This window comes from Ambystoma mexicanum, chromosome 3q (genome assembly GCF_040938575.1).
Source record: "Ambystoma mexicanum isolate Mex_15411 chromosome 3q, UKY_AmexF1_1, whole genome shotgun sequence".
In the NCBI taxonomy this organism is placed as follows: domain Eukaryota; kingdom Metazoa; phylum Chordata; class Amphibia; order Caudata; family Ambystomatidae; genus Ambystoma; species Ambystoma mexicanum.
Genome location: NC_090926.1, coordinates 1147024474 through 1147049614, shown reverse-complemented (window position 1 = coordinate 1147049614; position 25141 = coordinate 1147024474). Strand labels below are relative to the sequence as shown.

General features: G+C 46.8%; 1 protein-coding gene across 6 annotated transcripts in view; it reads left to right on the top strand.

Moving 5' to 3' along the window:
* Positions 1–25141, top strand: part of ADGRE5 (adhesion G protein-coupled receptor E5) — a 532637-nt gene that overhangs the window by 419282 nt on the left and 88214 nt on the right. For all 6 annotated transcript variants that reach the window (XM_069603969.1, XM_069603966.1, XM_069603968.1 and 3 more), the window contains one exon: positions 24706–24813. In XM_069603969.1, coding sequence (XP_069460070.1) covers positions 24706–24813 — 108 coding nt within the window. The remainder of the gene's footprint in view (positions 1–24705; positions 24814–25141) is intronic.

Genomic DNA, 25141 nt, shown 5'->3' with positions numbered 1-25141 from the left:
TGTATGCAATGCAGGTGTTTATAATCAAATTGAGTTGTTGTCCAGAGAGGACAACTCTCCAACCTCATTGTTAAGCAACATGTGATGAGAGTGCTATGTTATTTTTCTAATTTCTGTCTAGGGGCAGGGTGCAGCAACCTTTGGCTATCCAGATGTTCTGGACTACAAGTGCCATAAGCCCTAGCCAGTATAGACCATGGTGAGGGTGCATAGAAGTTATAGTGCAAAGCACTGGCAGAGGCACAGGTTGGAGACCCTTGGTCTAGGGATTGGAAATGACATGGTCTACCAGATTGGTTGTATTTGAAATTGCTTATTGAAAGAGAAAAGTGCCTTACCGACAAGCGCCATGTCTGTGGAAGTCCCAAATGGGTGCTGTACAAACCTTTACAATATCAAAACACAAGAGATGATGGCTGGAATGTTTAGAATGAATCCTAACCTCTGGCATTGCTCTGGGCAATGCCTCCAGACCATCGTTCTTCAGCCTGTCATGCCGTTACAGAAGGGGGAAGATCATATGCAAATCATGCTTGGCCCCACCCCAAAAGGGGCAGTCCAGCCTGAGCCGCTAGGTCACTCACTGAGTATATACAGATGTATTTATTTCTTGTTGATTGTATAGCGACAACTGCAAAAGAAGGAGCTTCTTGGCCCCTCAAAGATGAGGGCTGAGATGCAGTTGAGACTGAACATTGAACGGATCATTCACAGATCTTGGTACATTCATGCAAGGATATAAGTGCATGAAGGTGAGAGAGGGGAGGGTGGGCAAGAACAATGCTGGCATTGGGCTAGATTCTTGTGCACAATTGTCGCCCGGATCTCGCAAATTCCATTTGCACCATTCAATTGTTTTTGTGTGTTAAGACTGTTTTAGGATTCAAGGCCAGGTCATTTCGAGCAGTGGGGAGATCTATGAACATCTGACCAGCTGACCCCTGAAACTGCTTGCTAGGATGATGCGAAATATTCAGCTCCAGCATTTTAGGTTTAAAAGGTGTGCGCCTTTTATACTTTGCCAGCAAGCTTATTCGCAACGCTACTCTCTTGGATTATTTCTCAGGTGTTCATGGTTAATCTTCAGAGAGTGTCAAATGTTATGGGGTGGGGGGCGGGTGACAGCAATTGCCCCCTCGCACCATTGCTAGTGGGGTACCACAGTAAATAATGTCCATCTCCACCACTGTGCAGGGGCAAGGAAGTGCAGTAGACGAAGGGCATACATCCAAGGCACAAGCAATACCATGGCATAGCCGGAGCCAATTTACAGGCTGCGGGGGTGGCAAGAAGCCAAGCACAGCGAGGTCAGGGTTTTAATCTGTCCAGAAAGGTTACAGCCGGTGCAGAGTAGGAGGAGAACCCCCTAAGCACAGGAGTAGAGTCAGACAGGGGGAAGCGCATGCTTGAAAAGGAATGTCTCGGTGCAGGAAATGGGCCAGAACAAGACGGAGCGGCGCTCCGGTCTCGCAGATCCTGTGCCTCCTCGAGCAGACCACTTTCAGAAGACTCAGCGTTCGTGCCGAGTCTTCTGAAAGCAGCCTGCTCCAGCTTCCCATCCCATTCCTCAACGAGCGTTCAGAACACGCAGTACTTACTGTAGCCAGCCCACAGAAACTGCCCAAGCCTCACATACAGTTTTCCAGCTTCAGACTGGCATAGGTCCTGCATTTTATTAGGGTGATTATTGTGAGCAATCAAAACAGAAGAGGCCTTTATTCGCTTAAAAGGTTTTCTCGATGAATCACTATAAGACATGTTTAACATTTAAAACGTTGTTCCCATAAAACTCTTTGCTTTTACGCAAATCGCCAGGATTGAGATCTATATAGATATACTGTGTTGCACAACCTGCCCGGGGCCACGATCACTGGCCTTGACCCCTCCTTCCCAAAGCCCCGCCCCTCCTAAGAAGTCATGGTACCCCAATAAACGTTTTCCATTTTCAGCACTGGAATGTCTTGAGTTTTTTCCTAAAAGTCCAGAGGGTGAGTTTCTGGGAGTCAGGTGAGAGGGAGTTCCAAAGGTTCAACTTCCAGAACCTATGGCGCGTTTTCCCAGTTGCTTTTTGCTGAAGGAATTCGACGACAGATTTTTGGGCAGTAGAGGAACGTCGAGTTCTCTTGGGAAGATGCCTTTTGACGAGTTTACATGAGGCCTAAGGAAATACATTCTTTTTCCATAGAAAGCCAGTGCAGGGACACCAGGTTGGATCGATGCGTCCAGGCAGTTTTGTACTGAGGAACAGCCGGACAGCTGTTATTTAGAACAGCTGCAGGGTGTGGGTGAGATGTTTCTGGAGGCCAACGGATTGGGTCTTACAGTCGTCAAGCCTAGCGAAGACCACGTCCCTCGCAACCCTCCACTCTATGGTGCGTATTTGTATTTGTATTTATTTTATTTGTATGGCGCACCAGGCCACATGGCATCCGGGCGCATCTCTTAGTTACAAGCATAAAAACAAAACAATGAAGTGTGTACAGTCATGGGATTAGATAAGGGGAGAATATACAAGAAAATACAAATTATGCACGACATACGGTATATATAGGGCCTCATTACACGGATGGCGGAGAACCATGGCGCTATTAGCGCCATGGTTCATGCCGGTAAAATACCGGCACCGCCTTGGCGGAAAGAGGAATTACCGCCCCATTCCAAGGTTGCCGGGGCGGTAATTCCCCCTTCCGCCATTGCCCTTCCCCATTCCCATTTTTGCCCCATAGGGCTCAATGGGAATGGGGAAGGCGCTAATTACGGTACCGCAAATTGCGGTACCGTAATTAGCTCCCTGGGTCCCTTTGCGGGTTGGTTTTTAACGCCTGCAAAAAGCAGGCGTTAAATCCCCCAACCCGCAAAGGGACCTCGTAGTAAGGCGGTAAGGATTTACCGGTATTTTACCGGTACCGGTAAATCCTTACCGCCATCCGTGTAATGAGGCCCATAGACATTGCATCAAGAGATAATATACAAGTTGTACAGATTGAACAAGGTAAGAAGATAAATACAGAATATGTACAAATTACAGTAGGGGAAATAGCAGAAGGTTGTTAGCAAGCGTTGTGACTCAAGGCCAGGAAAACAATCATGGTAGGTCTTGGGTAGACAACCAAGTTTTGACTTTACGCTTGAAGGCCAGGAAGGTAGGTTCAGCTCTAAGCGAATTGGGTAGTGAGTTCCATAGTCTTGAGGCTAGGATCGGGAACTACGGCCACCAGATCTCTGGAGGTTGAAGCGTGGGATAGCAAGGCAGTTGGTTTGAGCACCTCTGAGTGGTCTTGTGGAAGTGTGTGGTGTAAATCTACTGGCTAGGTAGCTAGGGGCTTGGTTAGCGAGGCTTTTGTGTGTGAGCGGAAGTGCTTTGAGAGAGATTCTTTGGGAGACTGAATGCCAGCGAAGACTCTGTCTGGTGTCAGTAATATGGAGGTTCCTGGGTAAATTGAGAGCCGCTCTGATGGCGTTGTTTTGGATGATTTGTAGTTTTTTGATGTTGCATTGGTTAGTGCCCTGGTATAGGGCATTACAATAATCAATTTTGGAAATAACCAAAGTCCTGGCTAGTGTGGTGCAGTTGGCTGGAGATAGGAAAGGACGGCAGGCTGTGATAAGCTTGCACGTGTATGAGGCAGCCGATGATACTGCATTAGTTTGCCTAGCTAATGAGAGAGTGGAGTCAATGTAGATTCCAAGTGTTTTAGTATCTTTAGCCACTTTAATGGTGTTACCGTCAATGGTGAAAGATTTAAACGATGCATCTAGTTTGCTGAGTCTTTGGTGGGAACCAAAGACGAGAAGCTCAGTCTTTTCATCATTCAAGCACAGTCCGTGCTGGGCCATCCAGGCCTGAATGACTTGGTAAATGGCGTTGATGGCTAACGAGTCGGCTCTGTGGTCACCTGTGACAGTGATAAGTATTTGGGTGTCATCGGCGTAATTAGTATAGGTGACACCCAGATAATCCAAAATATCGAAAAGGGGTTTTGTAAACACATTGTAGAGTGGTGGGGACACGCATGATCCTTGGGGGACTCCACAAGTGACTGGTGAGGGATCAGCGGTGGTGGGGGAGAAAGCCCTCATGGACCTGTTAGCAAGAAACAAAGTAATCCAGGCTGTGGCTTTGTCCGAGAAGTGGGCTGCAGTTTTGAGGTGGCGACATAGGATTTGGTGATTTACTAAATCAAACACTGCAGAAAGGTCTAGTAGGAGTAGGAGAGCCAGTTTACCCTTGTCTTTTAGGTCTTCAATTTGGGTCTTGAGATCTAGTAGAGCGGTTTCTGTTCCATGTCGAGGACGTAAGCCAGATTGCCTCAGTCCCAGAAGTTTATTAGTTTCCAAGTAATCTTGGATCTGTAGGTAAGCAGCATGATCCAGAGTTTTTAAGAGGAACGGGGCCCGTGGTGATCGGTCGGTAATTGGTGGGTATATTAGCATCCAAAGTGGGTTTTTTGAGGAGAGGAATAACCCAGGCATCCTTGAGGTTATCCGGGACAATCTCCAAGCTGAATGAGGAGTTTATAAGTGTGGTGATAAAGGGCGCTAGGTTATGCGAGGCCTCTTTAATGATGGGGGCAGGGCATGAGTCAACCTGACAATTGGAAGGTTTACGGCTATTGATCATATGTTCAACTTCGATGATGGACAGGGGAGCGAAGCTGAATGGTTTCACAGGTACGGTGTTGGCGTTAGTGATAACCTGGAGTGTTTTGTGGTACAAGCTGTCCTGTAGGATAATTTTTTTGTCATTGATTTTGGTTTGGAGGGTGTCTATTTTTCCAAGGAGGGCCTTTTGGATGTTCGCGCACCAGGTGCTGTCTTTGGGACAGGTGTCAGGTGGAGTGGCAGGGGATTCCAGCTCCTTTCAAATTCTGAATAGCTCATTAGTATTAGATTGGGCTGTTTCAATACGTTTGTTGTACGTCTCTTTTTTGGCTAGGAGTATGGCTTCTTTGTAGTTTAGAGTAGCTAAGGCAGTACACGCTTTGTTAGCTTCCGTTGGATTGCTTTTCCAGCATGCCTCGAGGGTCCTTTTTTCCTTGCGGAGAGTTCTCAGCTGTGGTGTGAACCACGAGTTGAGGTGAGCCCGGGGTTTGGGTTTTCTGAGTTTGGCAGATGCAATGATATCGAGGGCTTTCAACATTGTCTGATTGTACGTGTCTACCAAGACTGTAGGATCAGAGCAAGAGGATGGAAGATCATTGAGAGCAGGGAGGATGAGTGGAAGTAGTTTAGCACAGGTTATGTTGCGCTTATTTATAGTAGTGGTGGCAGGTGCAATATCTGTATTAGTGTGGATGAGTCTAGATGGGATGCTGAATGTAATTAGGTGGTGGTCTGTCCAGGCGCAAGGTTGATTGGAATTGATGATAATGTCGCAGTTTAGGTTAGCTATCCAGTAGAGAATCCTACCTTTAGAATGAATAGGTGAGGTGACCTGTTGTGAGAAACCAGTGTTAAGTAGTAGGTTGTTGATATCATGGGCAGGGGCATCATTAGGGTCTAGGTAGCCCAGGTTGAAGCTCAATGATTTGGGACTTGGTCTTAGTGTTGTTGGTAATTGTAAGAGGGTTCAATCCCGCACTACAGCTAAGTCAATGCCTAGTCCAGAATACTGAATGAAAACCCTTATTGATATATCTTTATGTCCAGTTCATGCGTTCTGGATGACTACCCCTATATAACACCCCTCTCTTGGAATCCCCCTGACCCCACTGAGCCAAGAAGTAGTTCTGTTTTGCAAGTTAAAAGGTTTATTTGATAATTTAAACAATAGATAGATATATCACACTTTATAATAAATTAATAATTGAATATCACACTTAATCTGATATGATAAATATTAACAACGGAGAATCTGGCACTAACACGCTTCTCTATAATCAATAAGGAGTTGACATGAAATGGATAAGGTAGCACACAGGTGAATAGGAACAAAAGAAGAAGGTGGTACAGAATGCTTTATGTAAGCTCAGGTGGGTGCAATATTCAATGAATGCAGTACAGAAAATACTCAATATGACTTCAACCAAACAATGTAATCACTTTTCTCTGGCTATTCACTCCCCCCTCTTTATGCAATGCAAGGAAATGGAAGGAAAACACACAGTTCTCAGAAATGCAATCAAATGTGATTCAGTTCACCCCAGCAAGCTTAGACTACAGAAGTTTGAAAACACAGGCAAAATGCTTTGATATGTGCTGGCAATTCAGTGAAAAGTATGCTAAAATGCTTTTGATTCCCTCTAGAGGTTCAGGGTGAGTGGTATCTAGTTAATATTAGCTCAGGCTCACTCTTGCAATGATTCAGGAATGATTAGCAGGTTAAACGAATTTCTGGCAAATGGAAGGCAAGCAGCAGCTGTTTTTACACGTGGAGAAATTTGCAAATCGCGGTAAAATTCGCGGATGCGTGTTCCGTGATTGCGGTAAAACTATAGGGGGTAGGAATGAAAGTTACTGCAAGTCTCTAAGACAAACGGTCGCGGAGATATGAGCAATTTTGTGAAGGTCGTTTTTCAGATTTGAAATTTTAAAAGCTCAAAATGACAAGTGACAGATTTTGCAGCTAGAATGACAGGTGACAGATTTGGAGCTATCAGGCAGTTCTACTTAGGTTAAATAGATTGAATTAGATGAATTTAAACTAAGAGCTTTGGTTTGGTACAGTTTGGCGGTACTCACAAGAGATTTTAAACAGGAAGGCGGCTTTGTCACGATCTGGTCAACAGGTCTGGACTTCGGACGGTCTCTGGGCACAGCGTCTGGTCTCTGGAACTGCTCACAGCATCGGGGTCAGCACTCTGGATACAATGGCCTGGTCTCTGCTAGGCACCGGTTCTCTGGGTCGGGTCCTGCCTTCTCTTTGGATATTTCTGTCACCGGGTTCTTGCAAAAGTTCTTGGCAAAATTCAGACGGCGTCAGCCGGCTGTCTGAAGAGTTCAGTTGCAAAAAGATTTTTAGGCCTGCTGACAAATACTCTTGCTGGCAGTGATCTTTTTGGTTAAGGTTCTGAAGTCTCTGTTTATCTTGGAGTCTAAGTGTTGGCTCTTTGAAGTTTGATGGAGGTAAGTATGGATTTTTCCGGCAGAGCTTCCAGCGGCAGATGGAATTGAAGGTCTCTACCTAAGTTTCAGTGGTCCATTTATATGTTCTGCAAGTGGGTGTGTGTGTTGGTCATAACTAAACTTGCCCCTCTCACTTGTCATTGGTCCAGCTTTCATTCCTCACTTGATTGGGGAAGGAACTGTGAGTCAGAGTGATGTCATCCATTTATGATCTCTTGAAAAACCTCTCCTGTCATCTGTGCACCCAAATCTATATATGATCAAAATACATATTTCAGAGTTACACAGTTGTTTGAAATTACATATACATGGTGTGGCTGAATTTAGCCATGTCTCTGTCCAAATCTGCTGTTTCTAAGAGCTTGCATTCAGAAATGGCAGATAATTGACTTTTTAACTGATTTTTCAATTTCTGACATTGACCCAACTTTACATACATGTGCGCAGGGAGTATGGACATTAACTGATGAAGTTTCAGATTTTTAACATGCATACATTTAGAGTAATATCCACTTTTTTCCACTAACACCCCCCTGAACATACCACCGGTTCTAAAAACCTCTTAAACTGTGGGCAGAAAAATCACAAGAATTATGGTATCATTTATAAAATTTTCACATGTCCGCACCATGAGTTATTCATCTTTTTCTAAACAATATTCTGGCTACAAAGGGGTGTGGTTTCCCAGGTCACATGGTGGAAATACTGGTTTATCCAGTTCTGCCAAGCCAGCTTGCTCTCACAGGCAGTGCCCCTCCCAGCTTCTGCCAAGAGGAAGCTACATTTTACGACCGCTGTAATAAAACCTTTGCCTGAGTCAAGACAGGCTTTGTTCAGAGCTCCTGTAGAGCACAGGTAATTCAATTATCAGATAGATGGCATATCCTTAGTGTGGCCAGCAAAAGGCAGATAGGCCTGGGAACACAGTTGTGACTCAAGTTTCACTCCTGATGGGGGTAGCTGTCAAGCAAAATTAAGTTCCTTAAGACAGACTTTCAGCTAACTGTCATGTTTTTTTGTTGCTTTTTAAATTAACTTGCAATTTTACACATGCAGCTAGAATGCTGATTCTAAGTGCAAAACTATGACATTTCAACAGTTACAAAGGCATGTGACACCAAACATAGGTCACTCATTTAATCTAAACATTTTCGATTTTAGTGTCTTTAAATCCAGTGCAACTTAAACTGCTGACTCCATAGCAGTTTTGTTATAAGCATTGTTTTGGGCTCTTCATTTCCCAGATTTTGTAAGCACACAAAACTCCATTCCGCCAAATGTCTGCTGGTGTTCAGTGAATATTTTGCACATGTTGCAATGTTTGAAAATAGGCATTTTGAGCCTGCCTTCAGAGAAACACAGGGTGGTTTTAAAACGCCGGCTTTTGGATAGTGGTGAGTACTGGTACTGCACCCATTTTTGGGATTTAAGAAATGAATTCCCCACAATTCTAGGTTGCATTTGGCAATCAGCATTGCCATTCCCAATGGTTTCAGACTACTGTGCGGGTAGTCCAATGGTGGTTTTAAAGCGCTTTGAAGCTAACCGGCGCTACTGTTTTTCCTTTGGCAACCCATTTCCCTCATGGCAACCCGGCCTTTCATTCTCGCACTGGTGGGTGGCAAGTGAGGCAACCATTTTGGTGTGCGCACAAACTGCGCAGCTTTCCTGGATTTCGGCGCACATGTGGGTTTTCCGCCATCTTGAATTTTCTAAGCCCACAGCACCAAATGTTGTGGCATGATAGCTTAAACGTGGGTCAGGACACCCAACAAGCCCCCCCACGCGACTGCACTTTGAATTTGAGTCGATGGGGAGTCGCGTGCCCAAGGGTTTTGACCCACGCACCGGTCTGTCCGCATAATCTTCTTCCTACTCTGTAGATGGCACAGTTCAGCATCTTCTTCTCCATCCGGTACTGATCGATCGGTCCTCCTCGCCGGTCCTGATGGGAATATTGGGCGGTCCACTGGGCCCATTGGATCTTCGTTCCCGGTCTCCGGATCGTCCTCCTTGGCCCGTCTTCAGGTTTTCTTTCTCCTAGGACGACAAAGGAAGAGCGGCAATACCTACTCATAGACGTTTTTCCACCACTGTTGAGATAGTGGAGCAGCATATGCATTTCATCATGACGAAACATTACATTCTTATTTTGATAAAAAAAACAGTATAACTAAGAGACAGTTTCATGCAAATCACAATATTTAGAGACTAGATGTGGTATGTTTTATGATTGGAACTGAATTAGTCTGAGACAGTACCCGCTAGGATTCCAGAGGATTCCTCCAGTTGTTGCAGAGTGTGCCTGGGATGGCAACATTTCAACTGGTTTATGTGGACCCACTTGTCTTCCCCCGCTGCCAAAGGACCTTTGGGGATGTGGATTTTGTAGGCCACAGGGGAGATTTTGTCTATGATCTCAAAGGGTCCTTTCCATGTAGGCAAAAATTTGCGCTGCTTGGCCTGGTTCCTTTGGAAGTTGTATAGATAGACCCGGTCTCCCACCTGATATTCCTTCCTGGAAGTTTTCAGGTCATAGTGGGTCTTCATGCTATCAGCTGATCTTTCTAGATTCCGCTGAGCATAAGCAAAAGCATGTTGAAGGTGTTTCCTTAAATTCTCCACATACTCATGAGTTGTGGAGGCATTTATCAGTGTCTGCTCTTGGGTCCTGTAGAGCAAATGCTGGGGAAGCACCATCTTGCGTCCAGTCATCAACTCAAATGGTTACATTTTGGTTGCAGATGAAGGGGTAGATCTGATAGCCATTAGGACCAGAGGTAATCGGATATCCCAACTTGGCCCAGAATCTGCCACAAACTTCTTTAATATGCTCACAATTGTCCGGTTATATCTCTCTACTGCCCCAGAAGAAGCTGGTCTATAAGCAATATGCAGCTTTCTCTTGACCCCCAGTATCTCCCACATCTTTGTCATTACTTCACTGGTGAAGTGGCTACCTCTGTCTGACACAATCCTTTGAGGTAGACCAAAACGGGAAAAGATGTGGTTAATCATCAAGGCAGCTGCAGTTTCTGCCTTGCAATTTGGGGCTGGGAGACATTCCACCCACTTGGTAAACAAGCATGTCACAGTCAACATGTACTTATTCCCCCTAGCCGAGCGAATCACAGGGCCTACAAAGTCGATTTGTAAATCTGACCATGGCAGTGTCATCCCCCGCTTTTGTAAAGGCGCCCGGTGCGTGAGGGATGTCGGCTGAAATTGTGCACACACAAGACAACCCTTCAAATATTGGTCGAGGTCCTGCCCCATGTGTGGCCAGTATGCAACCTCTCTTAAGATTTCCAATGTTGTGTGAAACCCCCTATGACCGGCGGTGGCCGCATCATGGGCGTGACTTAACATCAGGCTTCGGAATGAGGTAGGAACCACCCACTGATCGTGGCCAGCTTTGGATTTCCTTACCAACAAACCGTCTTGGATCCGGAACATTTTTGGAAATTTCATCAACACTCTTAGGTCCTCTTTCCCAATGTAATCGGTATCCGTCAGGGGAAAGTTCTCAGGGTCCTCAAGGTGCTGGTAGAATTTACCAATAATTGGATCCCCCTTCTGAGCGGTAATCAAATCAGCATCAGGGGTCTCCTTACTCCATTGTACAATTGAAAGGTCGTTGTGAGCATTTGTCTGGGACCTAGTGATAGCAGTGACCTGGATTTCCCCCAACAGGGACTCAATCTCAATTAGATCCCCTTGGATGGCCCCGGTTTTGGCCAGCTGATCAGCTAAGTCATTTCCAGTTTTGTCTGGTCCCTCTACTTTGGAATGACCCTTGATCTTTTTCCAATAGATGGTCATTCCTTTCGAGGTGACCAGATCATCAATGTTTTGGATCAACTTCCCATGTTTCAAGGGTTTGTTGTTAGCACATAACATGCCTCTGGTTTTCCAATTAACCAGGTGCTCCACGAACCCGTTCCGTACATAATCCGAATCTGTGATTATGACCAGTTCGTGGAGTTGATGCTGGACAGCAGTGAGGATGGCCTGATGCACAGCCATCAATTCTGCCACCTGACTACTTCGGGGACCAATTTTGTATCCAGCGGAGGGTTCTGGGGACTCATTCACCCATGCATTCCCTACGCCGGCCACCAGTTCTTTCTCCCCGTTGTTGTCAACATGGTAAGAGCATCCATCCACATAGACAGTGGGCATTCCCTCACACTTGTCTTCTTCAAAGACTTTGTGGGGGGAATTAAGGTATGCCTCCATGTTGTCCTTTATTTTTAGACTTTCGTCCTCGAGACAGTTTTCTCTGGCACAATCATGCAAGTCCGCCAGACCTTGCGCGAGGGGACTCTTCTTGTTTTGGCCATATCTGACCTCCACAGGAAAGCCTTGCATTGACAGAATCCAGGAAGTAATTCGGGAATTACTCACATTTCCGGCCCGGATTCTGTCACTTTGAAGATATTGCAGAGGCTGGTGTGGAGTCTCCACTATGACGTGTTCCCCCTGGATAAACGGGCGGTAATTCTTCAATGCCCACACCGTTGCCAGGAGTGCCTTCTCACAATCGTTGAATTTTTCCTCCACAGAGGATAAAGTTTTGCTCGCATAGGAGATTACTTTATTGACCTTGTCATGCTTTTGGTATAATACGGCCGTCAAGCACGTATCAGAGAACCCCGTCTCCAGGAAGAACTCCTTGTTTCTGACAGGGTAAGCTAGGCAGGGCGCTTGTGAGAGGCTTCTTTTGAGTTGTCTTACTGCCTCTGCTTGTTCTGGACCCCATTCCCACTTGACCCCCCCTTCAAGAGATGAATCAGGGGTCTGGTGATCTCTGCGTAGCCCTCAATGAACTTTCTGCTGTAATTAGTCAGTCCAAGGAGGCTCCTTAGTTCCCGCAGAGTTGTGGGGTCTTTCAGTTTCTGAAGTGCTTCCACTTTCTTTTCTTGGGGACAGAGGCCCTGGGGAGTAATCTCATGCCCCAAGAAATTAACACGGGTTCTACACCACTGTGCTTTCTGAAAGGAAAGTTTTGCTCCGGCGGCCCTCAACTGTGTCAGAACATAACGGATCTCCGCTATGTGTTCCTCCACAGATGAACTTTTGATGAGGACATCATCTACATAAGCCAGGTTACCCCTTGCACCCAAGTCGGGCATGGCCTTGTGTAGAAAAATGTTGAATTCATTGCCGGAGTTGAGGTATCCGAAGGGAGTCCGGGTCCAGGTGTACTGCTGGCCCCCAAAGGTAAAAGCCAGCTTGTATTGGTCCTCCCTACTGACAGGCACAGTCCAGTATCCATTGGTCAGGTCTATTGCTGTGAATACCTGTGACCCCTGGATCTGGGCCAGCCCTTGGTCAATGTAGGGCAGAGGCCATCGGGAAGTATGGACCCGTTTGTTGAGCTCCCTGAGGTCAGCACAGAGTCTCCACTGGCCGTTCGGCTTCAATATTCCCAGCACCGGATTATTGAAGGTGCTGTGGACTGGACGGATTATTCCCCGGGACTCAAGGTTCTTAATTATTTCAGTAAGGGACTCCATGGATGCGAGAGGCAAGCGATATTGCTTCAAAACACTGGGGTCATGCCAGGGTCCGTGGGGATTGTTGTTGTGTGGATGTCAGTGCGACCACAGTCATATGAGTCTACCGCAAAGAGGTCTTGGAAATCCAAGAAAACTTGTTTCAACTTTTGCTTTTGTTCCAGAGTCACACAGGCATCAGCTAGGTTGACTCTCTCTTCCACCATCTGCCTGAAGCCTGGAAAGACTTCTGGTCTGGCTATCTCCGCGGCCTCCTCCAGCTGGGTGGAGAAGTCCCTGGTCAGAGTGCTGATTTGGACCGGAGGCTTCAGGTGGGAAAGGCAGCCCTCATGGACCTGGAAAATCACCTCATCCCTCCTGAAGTCACAAGTCACATCTTCCTTACCATAGGGGCAAGAAGTGTACACCAGGAAGTTCCCCCCATGCCGGGTAAAAATCCTGTCTGGTGTTGTATGGTCCTCACTGTCACTGTCAAAACAGTCCTTGGGGATTGGTCCTAACAGTTCATTACCTAAATCAATGGAAAAATGTCGGTCATCAACCGCCATTCCAACAATGGTGCCTGCGGCTAGAGTAATACTCTTTAAGTCGCTGTTATCCACCTCTATTGGAATGGTGTCATGTTCTATGTTGACTAATGGAGTTGGGTTTACCCCCAACCCTTGCTGTTGGAGAGAAGCATTTAGATGTATGTAAGCATCAGGGTTTTTCAAATGTTGTCCTCTTTTAGCTTTCACTTCCAGGGAGAATTGTCGGGTCCTTTCTGGGATGGTGACTTCCTCTTTGATCTGAATTTCAACTGCATAAGGTAGCAATTGAGCTGACCTAAATGCTTTTTCTGGATCATCAAAGCCCATGGGATTATCCGCTACTCGGGACCAAGCTTTGAAGTTTATTAGGTCCAAACTAATGGCAAAGCGATTGAGAATGTCACTGCCTAAGTAAAAGGCGGCAGGGACGTCTCGCACGACCCAACAATTATGGACTATGCTCTTGTTGCCAATGGAGATTTTGAGCATACACCTGCTTGGCAGGAGATGTTTGGAATTAGGCGCTTCCAGGTCCATTTCCCATTTGTCTATCAGTTTCAATGTGGGAATGGCTGGATCTTTTGGGAGTTGGCGAAACATGGCTTCGCTGATGAAGCTCTTACCGTTGTTCACACACACTCGAGCGAGAACAGAGTCCTTCCCATCATTTAACTGAACAGGGATGAACAACTGCTCTCCAATTTGCTGAATATCAGCCAGGCTCTGAGCTGATTTCACATCTTTCTGGACTATAGGAGTGGGAGTTTCTGATTGTGGATTAGTATAGAATTTCAGAGTGTTTCCTTCCAGCATGGAATACCACTTTAGACTGGAAGGAAGGTTGATTTTCAGAAATAGAGAGGACCCCCCATCACCAGTCTGTTGTCATACTGCTATTACTGTCACGTCTGGAATTTGGTTGTTCTGGAAGTGGAATTCTACTTGGTCAGATTTTTGTTCAACCATGTGGCAGGTGCCGTTTAAACTAACATGGTTAACACTGTTTTAATTTTATTGGTCGGCTAGTCTGGGTCCAGAGGACCTTGTTTACGCAATCTATTAGGGGTGACAACCTTCTCAGGAGGTCATTCCCTAGTAAACAAGGGGTGCCCTCTGGGGTCACAACTATGACCGGGTGTTTCAACTTATGTCGCCCAATTTTAATGTCCAAATCTGCCGTCCCCTCGACGGGAATTTCCTTCCCGTCAAAGTTCTGCAGTTGTCCAGGAAGAGAGGTGAGAGGAATTTGGTAATTCTCTCCCCTTCCTGCATTTAGTTCGTCAAAGGCCCTTCTGGACAGAAGGGTAGCTTGAGATCCAGTGTCCACCAGTGCCAAAATTGTACCCTGCCCCTGTACTTGTACCGGGGCATAGTATCTTCCCTCCTTCTCCTCAAGGGGGCACAGATAATGTACATTTTTGGACAACTGGTGGGCTAATTTTCTGGTTTTGGACATGGCGAGAGAAGAGATTTGGGCAGAATTCTGTGGAGAGCCTTGGGAATCTGAAAGAAAGAGTTGGCAACTGGAGATCAGAGCCATTGTGGGTTCCCCTGGCTCCGGTTCCGGGCCGCCCCCCCTTTTTTGGAGGCAGTCACCAGGATGGGTTTGAACCAGGGGATTTTCTTGCTGTTGGTTCTGGGATGAGATGGTGGGCGGCGGTAGCTCAGTCTCCACATCTCCCCAGTCTGGATTTGCATCCCTAGGGACCCATTTTTCTTTGGGAGGAGTTCCCCCCTCTCTGAAGGAGAAGATCCTTTTCCCAGGATCCTCTGAGGATCCCTCTCCCTCAAATTGGAAGATCTGTACTTCCTCCTCAAACTGTGTCTGTTTGGGTCTTTTGTTTCTCCTACCACCCCTCTGCTCCTTAGGAGGCAGACTTTCAGGGGCAGGAGATTTTGTTTCCGGTTCCTGGGTTTCCAGGGGCTGTTTACAAGTGAGGAAGGAAGCTTCCTCCAAGGCTTTACACCCCCCTTCCCTTTGTGCCTCCTCCCTGGGAACCGGTGAGTTATCGGGGTGCTGCCCCCGTCATTGTTCTGGGGCACCAGGTCCAGAGTTGGGTGCGTTCTGCGCCGGCATGCCGATCTGAGGGTTCTGCTGAGCCCTCAGTATGTGACCCAGATCCCGCGCCATGTTTTGAACCTGGCGCTCTAACTGGGAAACCCGCTCAGGCTGATACGGGGCCCTGTTTTCTCCCCTGGGCTGATCCCGAGAAGGGTAGCTGTCCCTCCTCTGGTAATACCCCGGGTTGGGAAGATTTGGGTACCCCTCCACCCTTGGCCTCCCCTCTCCCGGATTCAGTGGTCTGGGCTCAGGGAATTGGGGAAAGAAGGATGGATGGTTTTGGAGCTGAAAGTCGGGTGGATATCTGGGGAAAAAGTTCTGCCCAGGGTTTGGTAAATTTCTGCCCTCCTGTGGAAAGTTTGGAGGGAAGTTCCCTGGGTTTGGTGCTCGGTTGGATCCCCCCCCTTGGGCTGGGGGAGTCCACACATAATCCAGGATGGGTCGATTTCCCTTGTAACGGGGGCTTACATAATCAGGAGAGCGAGGGACCCCATTTGTGGGGCTGCCTCCTTGGCTCCCTGTCTGTGACTGACCCGAGGACCTCCTGGGCCTAGCATTATTAGGTGCAGGTAGGTTTTTAGGCCCCCCCATCTCCAAATCCAAAACGGGGGTGACCTTTACCTCTGCCACCTTGGCAGCAGCAGGGGTGCTGTTGGCTTTGGGGTTTTTCTGGGCATTACTTTTGCTTTCTATCGGTTTCTGCACCTCATAGATCCGGGTAGCCTGTTCAATGACCCAGTCTAAAGATCTTTTCTCGTGAAAATCCCTCACGAGCTGGGTCATGATATATTTGGGCAAGGCATGGAAAAACGTATTAATAAATTCTCTGCTATCCGTGCGCACCCTTCTTGTGGTCTGTGCAAAAGCACGCTTTAACTCCTGCACAAATTCTTGTGGGGCCTGATCCTCCCCACATTGCAAATTGTAGGCTGCCTTGCGAGCCTCTTGAGGATTTCTGTGAACAGAAAAATGTTTCAAGATGGCCGCCTTATAGGTGGACCATCTTAAATGATTTTGGTCCTCCAGCCCCGCGAAGAAACTGGAGTATTCCGGGGAGAAGGTCCACTTTACATATTGAATACAGCTTTGGCTGTCCTTCAAATGGAAAGTCTCCATCATTTGTTCAAACAACTCTAAGTGCTCCCAAACAGAATACTTAGCGTTCTTATGGTAAGGCGTGATGACGCTCCTGATCGCCTTAATCTGCTTTAAGGGGTCCTTAAGCAAGGCCCTTTTTGCCTTATTGGCCTTTTTGGTTCGGGTAACCCTTGTCCATTCGTCCTCGGACTCAGAGGCACTGCTCCCAGAGGTTCCCGTCTGTTCTTCCAGGTTTTCCCGGATTCTGCGAGCCTGGGAATGGCTGGCAGAATGTGGGGACCTGGTCTCCTGTGTCCTGCGCAGTTCAGAGGAGTCTTCAGATTCCTCCTTGCTGCCAGGATTTGATGGGTACCCCCCCCACTGACCTAACTGAGCAGAGGTTTTCAGGATGCCCTTAATGGGCCTATTCTCCCGGGGTTCCCCACTGAATTGCACCATGCTTGGGTGCCCATGCCCAGATGCCCGCCCATCCATTCCTGGGAGGTACTGGCCTATGAGCCCCATGCTTCTGGCTGGATAGTAATCTGCCATCCCTGTGGCCCTGTGCTCATGTGCGCCAGGGGACATGGGGGTGGCAGAGTCCAGGGACTGAGAGGTATGAGGGCCTCTGGTACTAGGGCTCCTGAGGTTATGCTCCGGAGTTTCCATTTCCCAGCGAACCTCATCTCTATCCGCCCCTGCTCCCTGTTGCAATGCAAGAGCCTGCATTTGTGCCTTCAGTTCCTCAGTTAAGGCCTTACTAGACTCTATCAGTCTCTCCTGCATCGCTACCTGTTGTTGGAGCCTATCATTGTGTTGACAGAGGGCCTCATTTTCCCTCTGTGTTTCCTGATTGGTCCTGGAGCACTGGGCCAGTCTTTGCTGCAGGAGGGTTACCTCCTGAGCTATGTCCCTATTGGCCTGCTCCTTTCTTGCTAGAGCATCCTCCACCCTCCTGGTGTGCTCTAACAAGTTCTGGTGTTCTTTTTGGAGGTCACCCAGTCCCTGGTGGGCCAGGTGATTTTCTTCCATTTTTCTTTTTAAATGGCAGACTTCCTGGCCTAAGGCGTCTCTTTCCTGACTAAGAGCCTGCATTTGTGCCGCCAGGTCGTCCCTCTGCCTTTGAAAGGCACCAGCTTTCTGGCGTTCTTCATCAAACTCTGCCTGGGTATCCAGGTCTTTCGAAATCAGCATGTTGCTCTCTACCTTCACTCTATCTAGATGACTTTGCAGGGTGGCTACCTGCTCCGTGCATGCCCTGTTAAAGTCTAATTGTTGCTCCAGCTTTTTCTGGCTCTGCAGTAAGGAGTCCAAACTGTCTCGGTGCTCCTTCTGCAGGGCCAGAAATCTAGTATCCTGGTCAGCCTTTTCCTGTTGCAGGATGCCCATATCCTCTTTTATTTTAATGATATATTGCCTACTATCATTTTCTGACTCCTGGCTCCTGAGCAGCCTCTGCTCAGAAGAGTCCAGCTCAGATTGGGCCTTCTGTAATGCCAGCAGTTGCCTACTCGCCAGATCTTGGCCTTCAGCACATTTGTCCTGCATGGCTCCCATATGTAAATATAAATATGCCGCTACCCTGACAATCTTATTGTGTTCATCTTTGGCTTTAGGAGCCATATATAGTTCACTCAGGGCCACATGTAATGGACCCTGATCTCTCCATAGGTCTGACCCTGTTTCAGTGACCTGTCGCGTGATGGCCTGCAACCAGGCATCCTGGCCCTGTTCAGTCCATTCACCTCTCACAAATAGTTTATGTAAGAGGTGCTCTCTGGCTATTTTCATGTCTACTAAGGTCGTCATTCTAGAGATTGGTCTCTGTTCTGACTTACAGAAGTTTGTATTTTATTTTTGCAAAACAGAACTTTTCCTTAGAGCGTTGCTTTGAGGAGTGCTTTACAGCGTAACACAGCGTAACACAGCGTGGCGATCTGACCGGATATGTGTATCTGGTCAGCTGGCACACTGTATTAATCTGCACAAGTGATAGATCTAACCCAAAGATCCCGGACGAGCCCCCAATTTGTAAGAGGATTCAATCCCGCACTACAGCTAAGTCAATGCCTAGTCCAGAATACTGAATGAAAACCCTTATTGATATATCTTTATGTCCAGTTCATACGTTCTGGATGACTACCCCTATATAACACCCCTCTCTTGGAATCCCCCTGACCCCACTGAGCCAAGAAGTAGTTCTGTTTTGCAAGTTAAAAGGTTTATTTGATAATTTAAACAATAGATAGATATATCACACTTTATAATAAATTAATAATTGAATATCACACTTAATCTGATATGATAAATATTAACAACAGAGAATCTGGCACTAACACGCTTCTCTATAATCAATAAGGAGTTGACATGAAATGGATAAGGTAGCACACAGGTGAATAGGAACAAAAGAAGAAGGTGGTACAGAATGCTTTATGTAAGCTCAGGTGGATGCAATATTCAATGAATGCAGTACAGAAAATACTCAATATGACTTCAACCAAACAATGTAATCACTTTTCTCTGGCTATTCACTCCCCCCCTCTTTATGCAATGCAAGGAAATGGAAGGAAAACACACAGTTCTCAGAAATGCAATCAAATGTGATTCAGTTCACCCCAGCAAGCTTAGACTACAGAAGTTTGAAAACACGGGCAAAATGCTTTGATATGTGCTGGCAATTCAGTGAAAAGTATGCTAAAATGCTTTTGATTCCCTCTAGAGGTTCAGGGTGAGTGGTATCTAGTTAATATTAGCTCAGGCTCACTCTTGCAATGATTCAGGAATGATTAGCAAGTTAAACGAATTTCTGGCAAATGGAAGGCAAGCAGCAGCTGTTTTTACACGTGGAGAAATTTGCAAATCGCGGTAAAATTCGCGGATGCGTGTTCCGTGATTGCGGTAAAACTTTAGGGGGTAGGAATGCGGTTCTAGGTTCGTAGGAAAGCCACGATTCTAAGCTTTCAGATGAAAGTTACTGCAAGTCTCTAAGACAAACGGTCGCGGAGATATGAGCGATTTTGTGAAGGTCGTTTTTCAGATTTGAAATTTTAAAAGCTCAAAATGACAAGTGACAGATTTTGCAGCTAGAATGACAGGTGACAGATTTGGAGCTATCAGGCAGTTCTACTTAGGTTAAATAGATTGAATTAGATGAATTTAAACTAAGAGCTTTGGTTTGGTACAGTTTGGCGGTACTCACAAGAGATTTTAAACAGGAAGGCGGCTTTGTCACGATCTGGTCAACAGGTCTGGACTTTGGACGGTCTCTGGGCACAGCGTCTGGTCTCTGGAACTGCTCACAGCATCGGGGTCAGCACTCTGGATACAATGGCCTGGTCTCTGCTAGGCACCGGTTCTCTGGGTCGGGTCCTGCCTTCTCTTTGGATATTTCTGTCACCGGGTTCTTGCAAAAGTTTTTGGCAAAATTCAGACGGCGTCAGCCGGCTGTCTGAAGAGTTCAGTTGCAAAAAGATTTTTAGGCCTGCTGAGAAATACTCTTGCTGGCAGTGACCTTTTTGGTTAAGGTTCTGAAGTCTCTGTTTATCTTGGAGTCTAAGTGTTGGCTCTTTGAAGTTTGATGGAGGTAAGTATGGATTTTTCCGGCAGAGCTTCCAGCGGCAGATGGAATTGAAGGTCTCTACCTAAGTTTCAGTGGTCCATTTATATGTTCTGCAAGTGGGTGTGTGTGTTGGTCATAACTAAACTTGCCCCTCTCACTTGTCATTGGTCCAGCTTTCATTCCTCACTTGATTGGGGAAGGAACTGTGAGTCAGAGTGATGTCATCCATTTATGATCTCTTGAAAAACCTCCCCTGTCATCTGTGCACCCAAATCTATATATGATCAAAATACATATTTCAGAGTTACACAGTTGTTTGAAATTACATATACATGGTGTGGCTGAATTTAGCCATATCTCTGTCCAAATCTGCTGTTTCTAAGAGCTTGCATTCAGAAATGGCAGATAATTGACTTTTTAACTGATTTTTCAATTTCTGACATTGACCCAACTTTACATACATGTGCGCAGGGAGTATGGACATTAACTGATGAAGTTTCAGATTTTTAACATGCATACATTTAGAGTAATATCCACTTTTCCGCTAACACCCCCCTGAACATACCACCGGTTCTAAAAACCTCTTAAACTGTGGGCAGAAAAATCACAAGAATTATGGTATCATTTATAAAATTTTCACATGTCCGCACCATGAGTTATTCATCTTTTTCTAAACAATATTCTGGCTACAAAGGGGTGTGGTTTCCCAGGTCACATGGTGGAAATACTGGTTTATCCAGTTCTGCCAAGCCAGCTTGCTCTCACAGGCAGTGCCCCTCCCAGCTTCTGCCAAGAGGAAGCTACATTTTACGACCGCTGTAATAAAACCTTTGCCTGAGTCAAGACAGGCTTTGTTCAGAGCTCCTGTAGAGCACAGGTAATTCAATTATCAGATAGATGGCATATCCTTAGTGTGGCCAGCAAAAGGCAGATAGGCCTGGGAACACAGTTGTGACTCAAGTTTCACTCCTGATGGGGGTATCTGTCAAGCAAAATCAAGTTCCTTAAGACAGACTTTCAGCTAACTGTCATGTTTTTTTGTTGCTTTTTAAATTAACTTGCAATTTTACACATGCAGCTAGAATGCTGATTCTAAGTGCAAAACTATGACATTTCAACAGTTACAAAGGCATGTGACACCAAACATAGGTCACTCATTTAATCTAAACATTTTCGATTTTAGTGTCTTTAAATCCAGTGCAACTTAAACTGCTGACTCCATAGCAGTTTTGTTATAAGCATTGTTTTGGGCTCTTCATTTCCCAGATTTTGTAAGCACACAAAACTCCATTCCGCCAAATGTCTGCTGGTGTTCAGTGAATATTTTGCACATGTTGCAATGTTTGAAAATAGGCATTTTGAGCCTGCCTTCAGAGAAACACAGGGTGGTTTTAAAACGCCGGCTTTTGGATAGTGGTGAGTACTGGTACTGCACCCATTTTTGGGATTTAAGAAATGAATTCCCCACAATTCTAGGTTGCATTTGGCAATCAGCATTGCCATTCCCAATGGTTTCAGACTACTGTGCGGGTAGTCCAATGGTGGTTTTAAAGCGCTTTGAAGCTAACTGGCGCTACTGTTTTTCCTTTGGCAACCCATTTCCCTCATGGCAACCCGGCCTTTCATTCTCGCACTGGTGGGTGGCAAGTGAGGCAACCATTTTGGTGTGCGCACAAACTGTGCAGCTTTCCTGGATTTCGGCGCACATGTGGGTTTTCCGCCATCTTGAATTTTCTAAGCCCACAGCACCAAATGTTGTGGCATGATAGCTTAAACGTGGGTCAGGACACCCAACATAATGATGTGGGAGAGGTCATCAGCGAATTTAGTTAAGGGACCGGGAGGTCAGTAAATGATGTGGAGTGTGATAGTCTGGTGAGGCGGAGATTGAGTGAGGTTCTGTGCATAATAGCTACACCACCTCCTTTGGCTTGATCAGTATTACGGTCACTTCTAATAATGGTGTAACCATCAGGGACGGCTAGGGATAAAAGAGGTCCTGAGGCAACGTGAAGCCAGGTTTCAGTGACGGCTATGAGGTCCAGATCATGAGTTATGATGAGGTCAGCCATGTCTTATGCGTGTTCCGTGAGTGACCTATTGTTGATCAGGGCAGCCTTGAGGCAAGTAGAGGGGCTAAGACGTTGGGTACTTGAATCTGGGGTGATGTCCAGGATGGGTGTAAGTGTAGGTGGAGGGACAGTAGGTGTTGTCTCAGAGCGCGATGGTTTGGTTGGCCGGCTGGTAATAGTAGGCCGGTGGGTTGCGTGGGAGAGTCTGGAACCAAGTCTAAGGTTCCTCATAGGGCCAATGCAAAGTTGGTGAGGAGTGGGTTTCCTGGCAAAGTGTTTGAGCCAGAGGGAAGGGTCATTGAGATACATGTTAGTGGGATGGTCAACTGTGGTCGTTGACGTAATGTGTTGCTGTTGTGTGCTGCACGAGGTGCCGCTAAGGCAAGACATGTTTGAGGTGGGAGACAGGTTGGGTGCAGGTTGAAATGTCCAAGGAGAGCAGGGGTGGGGATGTAGGCAGGTCAGTGGTGGGACTACAGGTAGAGTGTAAAACCTATGTAGCAGTAGTCCAAGCAATGCTGCTAATTTAATGGTGAGGCGTAGGGCAGAGTGTGTGTGGATGGTGGTGCTAGCAAGCATAGTAACCTGTGTGTGGTGGTGCCAGAGTGAAGATAGTGATTGCAGGGTAGGCGGTACTGCGTGAGTGATTAGGTGAGGGCGAGATAGACTGTTATAGGAAGGTAGTGGGAAAGGTGGAACGCACGGTTGCCACCCAGGGGGCAATAGTAATTGGCACAGGCTAATCGCAGAGTGAGAACAGGGGTTGAGCAGGGTCGCAGAGCGTGCAGGCACGAGTATGTTGCAGTACTGTGATGACTAAAGGCTGGGCATGAAGTTAGCTCAGGCAATAAGGCGCGCTTGGTATGTCAGGCAGAGCAATGCAACGCGGACATGAGGGGAGAGCATACGGACAAGGAGGGAAATGCAATACACTGATTAAACACTCAGCATAGTGGTGACACAGGCAGTGATTAACGCTCGGTAGATCAGGCAGAGCAATGCACATACACTGAAATCATGGGGGTGGCACAGGCAGTGATTAACACTCAATAGGTCAGGCAGAACAATGCTGGTACAATAAAAAAACACTAAGTATAGAGCTGGCACAGGCGGAGACCAACACTAGGTAGGCTAAGCAGTGCAGGTAAAAGTAAGTATAAAGTATGCTTGTAAGGGTAGATAGAATGCAGATATGCTGAACGGAGGCACGACACAGCAGGCAACGCATATACGGTATTCAACAGAGTGTGCAAGGCCAAACAGAACATATATGAATAAAGCACGCATACGAGGGCCAATAAGTAAGCGCGGTTACCATCAGGTCAGTGGCGCTGCTGAGGCGAGGGGTTGGGTCGTGGACAGGCGTAGACGGTAGTGCAGGAAGCGGTAACTCAGCGCACGGGCTGCGAAAAGACACGAGCGAGCACGGCAAGTAGGCATGCCTTAATTGAGTGTACATAGGTAGTGGGAGTGGCAGAGCTTGCAGAGCAATTGCTACGCAGGTAGACTCTAATGCAAGGCAAGACAAGCAATGCAGAGAGGATAGTCAATGATAGAACGAGTCTTACTGTGACATGATCGAGGTAGAGAGTCTGAGGCGGTGCATCTTGAAGAGGGCTTTGTACGCGATGCGGATGCTCTCAAGGGTGGTGTGCCAGAAATCGGGCATAGGTTCTGGGCGAACGGCGAGGAAGGCTGAGGACAGGCTAGGACAGATATTATACTTGTTTCCCTGGGCCTTGGTAGGAGTGGGCCAGCTTCGCCTGCCGGCTCACGATAGGTGGCTGAGATAGGATGAACAGCCAATCGGTGCTCAGCACAGCACAATTAGGCACTGGAGGTCGCAGAAGGATTGCGGGCGGCCATCTTAGAGTGTGCAGGACTCCTCGTGGTGAGTAATGGTGGCACAATGAATCAGGTAGCTATTGAAGAGCCGCTGGATCCACGTAATAATGAGGAGGAGTGAGTGGCATGCTAGATAGATCTGCCTGCTGAAGGAGAGCTTCTCATCGAGAAGATATGCGGGTCCTTTGCTTCAGAGACCAGTATAAAGTGGGGCTGGGCATGAACGGTGGGCCACATGAAAGGGAGGGAACAGGCGATGTACGTAGTGATAAACATAATGTTAGTTTTTATGCATCAGACACAGTTGATTGTCAATTGTCCAGTCCTGGGTGGAGACCAGATATTGTGTGATGTTGTGTGATGTGCAAGTGCAATTTTGGGTCTTCAAAGCAATGTGAGTGTCATCGGTGTCCAGCTGGAACGGTTCCATGTGTTAATATCCCTGCAAAAATATCACCATACATGATTGGCGCTGTACTTTTGTGCCGATATTAACCCATCGAACCTGTGGGTTGCCCCCCCACCTCCTGCAGTCCCCATATTATTTTCAAGGGAGCAGGGGACACCCCTGCTTTGATTTACCCCCAAAATCATCCCCACTTATAATATCGCCTATGGCCATTCCCGACAACCATATATATGACAATATTATTGGTAGGGATAATATTACCTTATACCGCTGGAACAGAGAAGTGAAGAAGTTCAGGAAGTGTACAAGTGGCTTCATGTAACAGTTCATGAGCCGAGGTGCAAGGTCAGACCCCAGAGGATCACCGGTTGTTGGTGCCTTGGTACTCATTAAAGGCGCTGCTGTCTAAAACATGATGAGACCTTAATCTTAAAAGGGAAAGTTTCTGACAACGAGAAGAGAATCCAAGACCAAATGTTTTCATTATGGAGGGACCGAATGCATGTCTGCTAGAACCTCTGTGAAGCGCTGTCATGCCTGATGCATAACGTCTTTCTTTTCTTGCAGATGTGCAGATCTGGAAAGGCAACAGCACGACAGAGAATATTACCATCAAAGGAAATTCTGTGGAGATGACTTTAAACCAGCAAGCGGTCATCGGAGATGGGGACGAAGGTAACAACTGGCACACAATGGCCTCTACATTATATGATATGGCATTTGTAACGCGTCTATACACAAGTGTGTCAAGGCGCGACGAGGGAACAGAGGGAGGACAGAGACAACGTTCTTACTAGGCCAAGTGACATTGAGATCGCGCAAGTGCAGGGGAGGGGAAAAGTGCCAGGCGGAAGGGGAGGAAGCAGTGCTGTGCATGTGATCAAAACAATAACAAGAAGTGCGGCCAGCAGGTGGCAGGTGCAAGTGCAGGCAGCAGGTGCCATCCTCCTCATTAGCATCCTTTGGCGTCATACACCGATGACAGTAAGCAAAGCCCATTTAA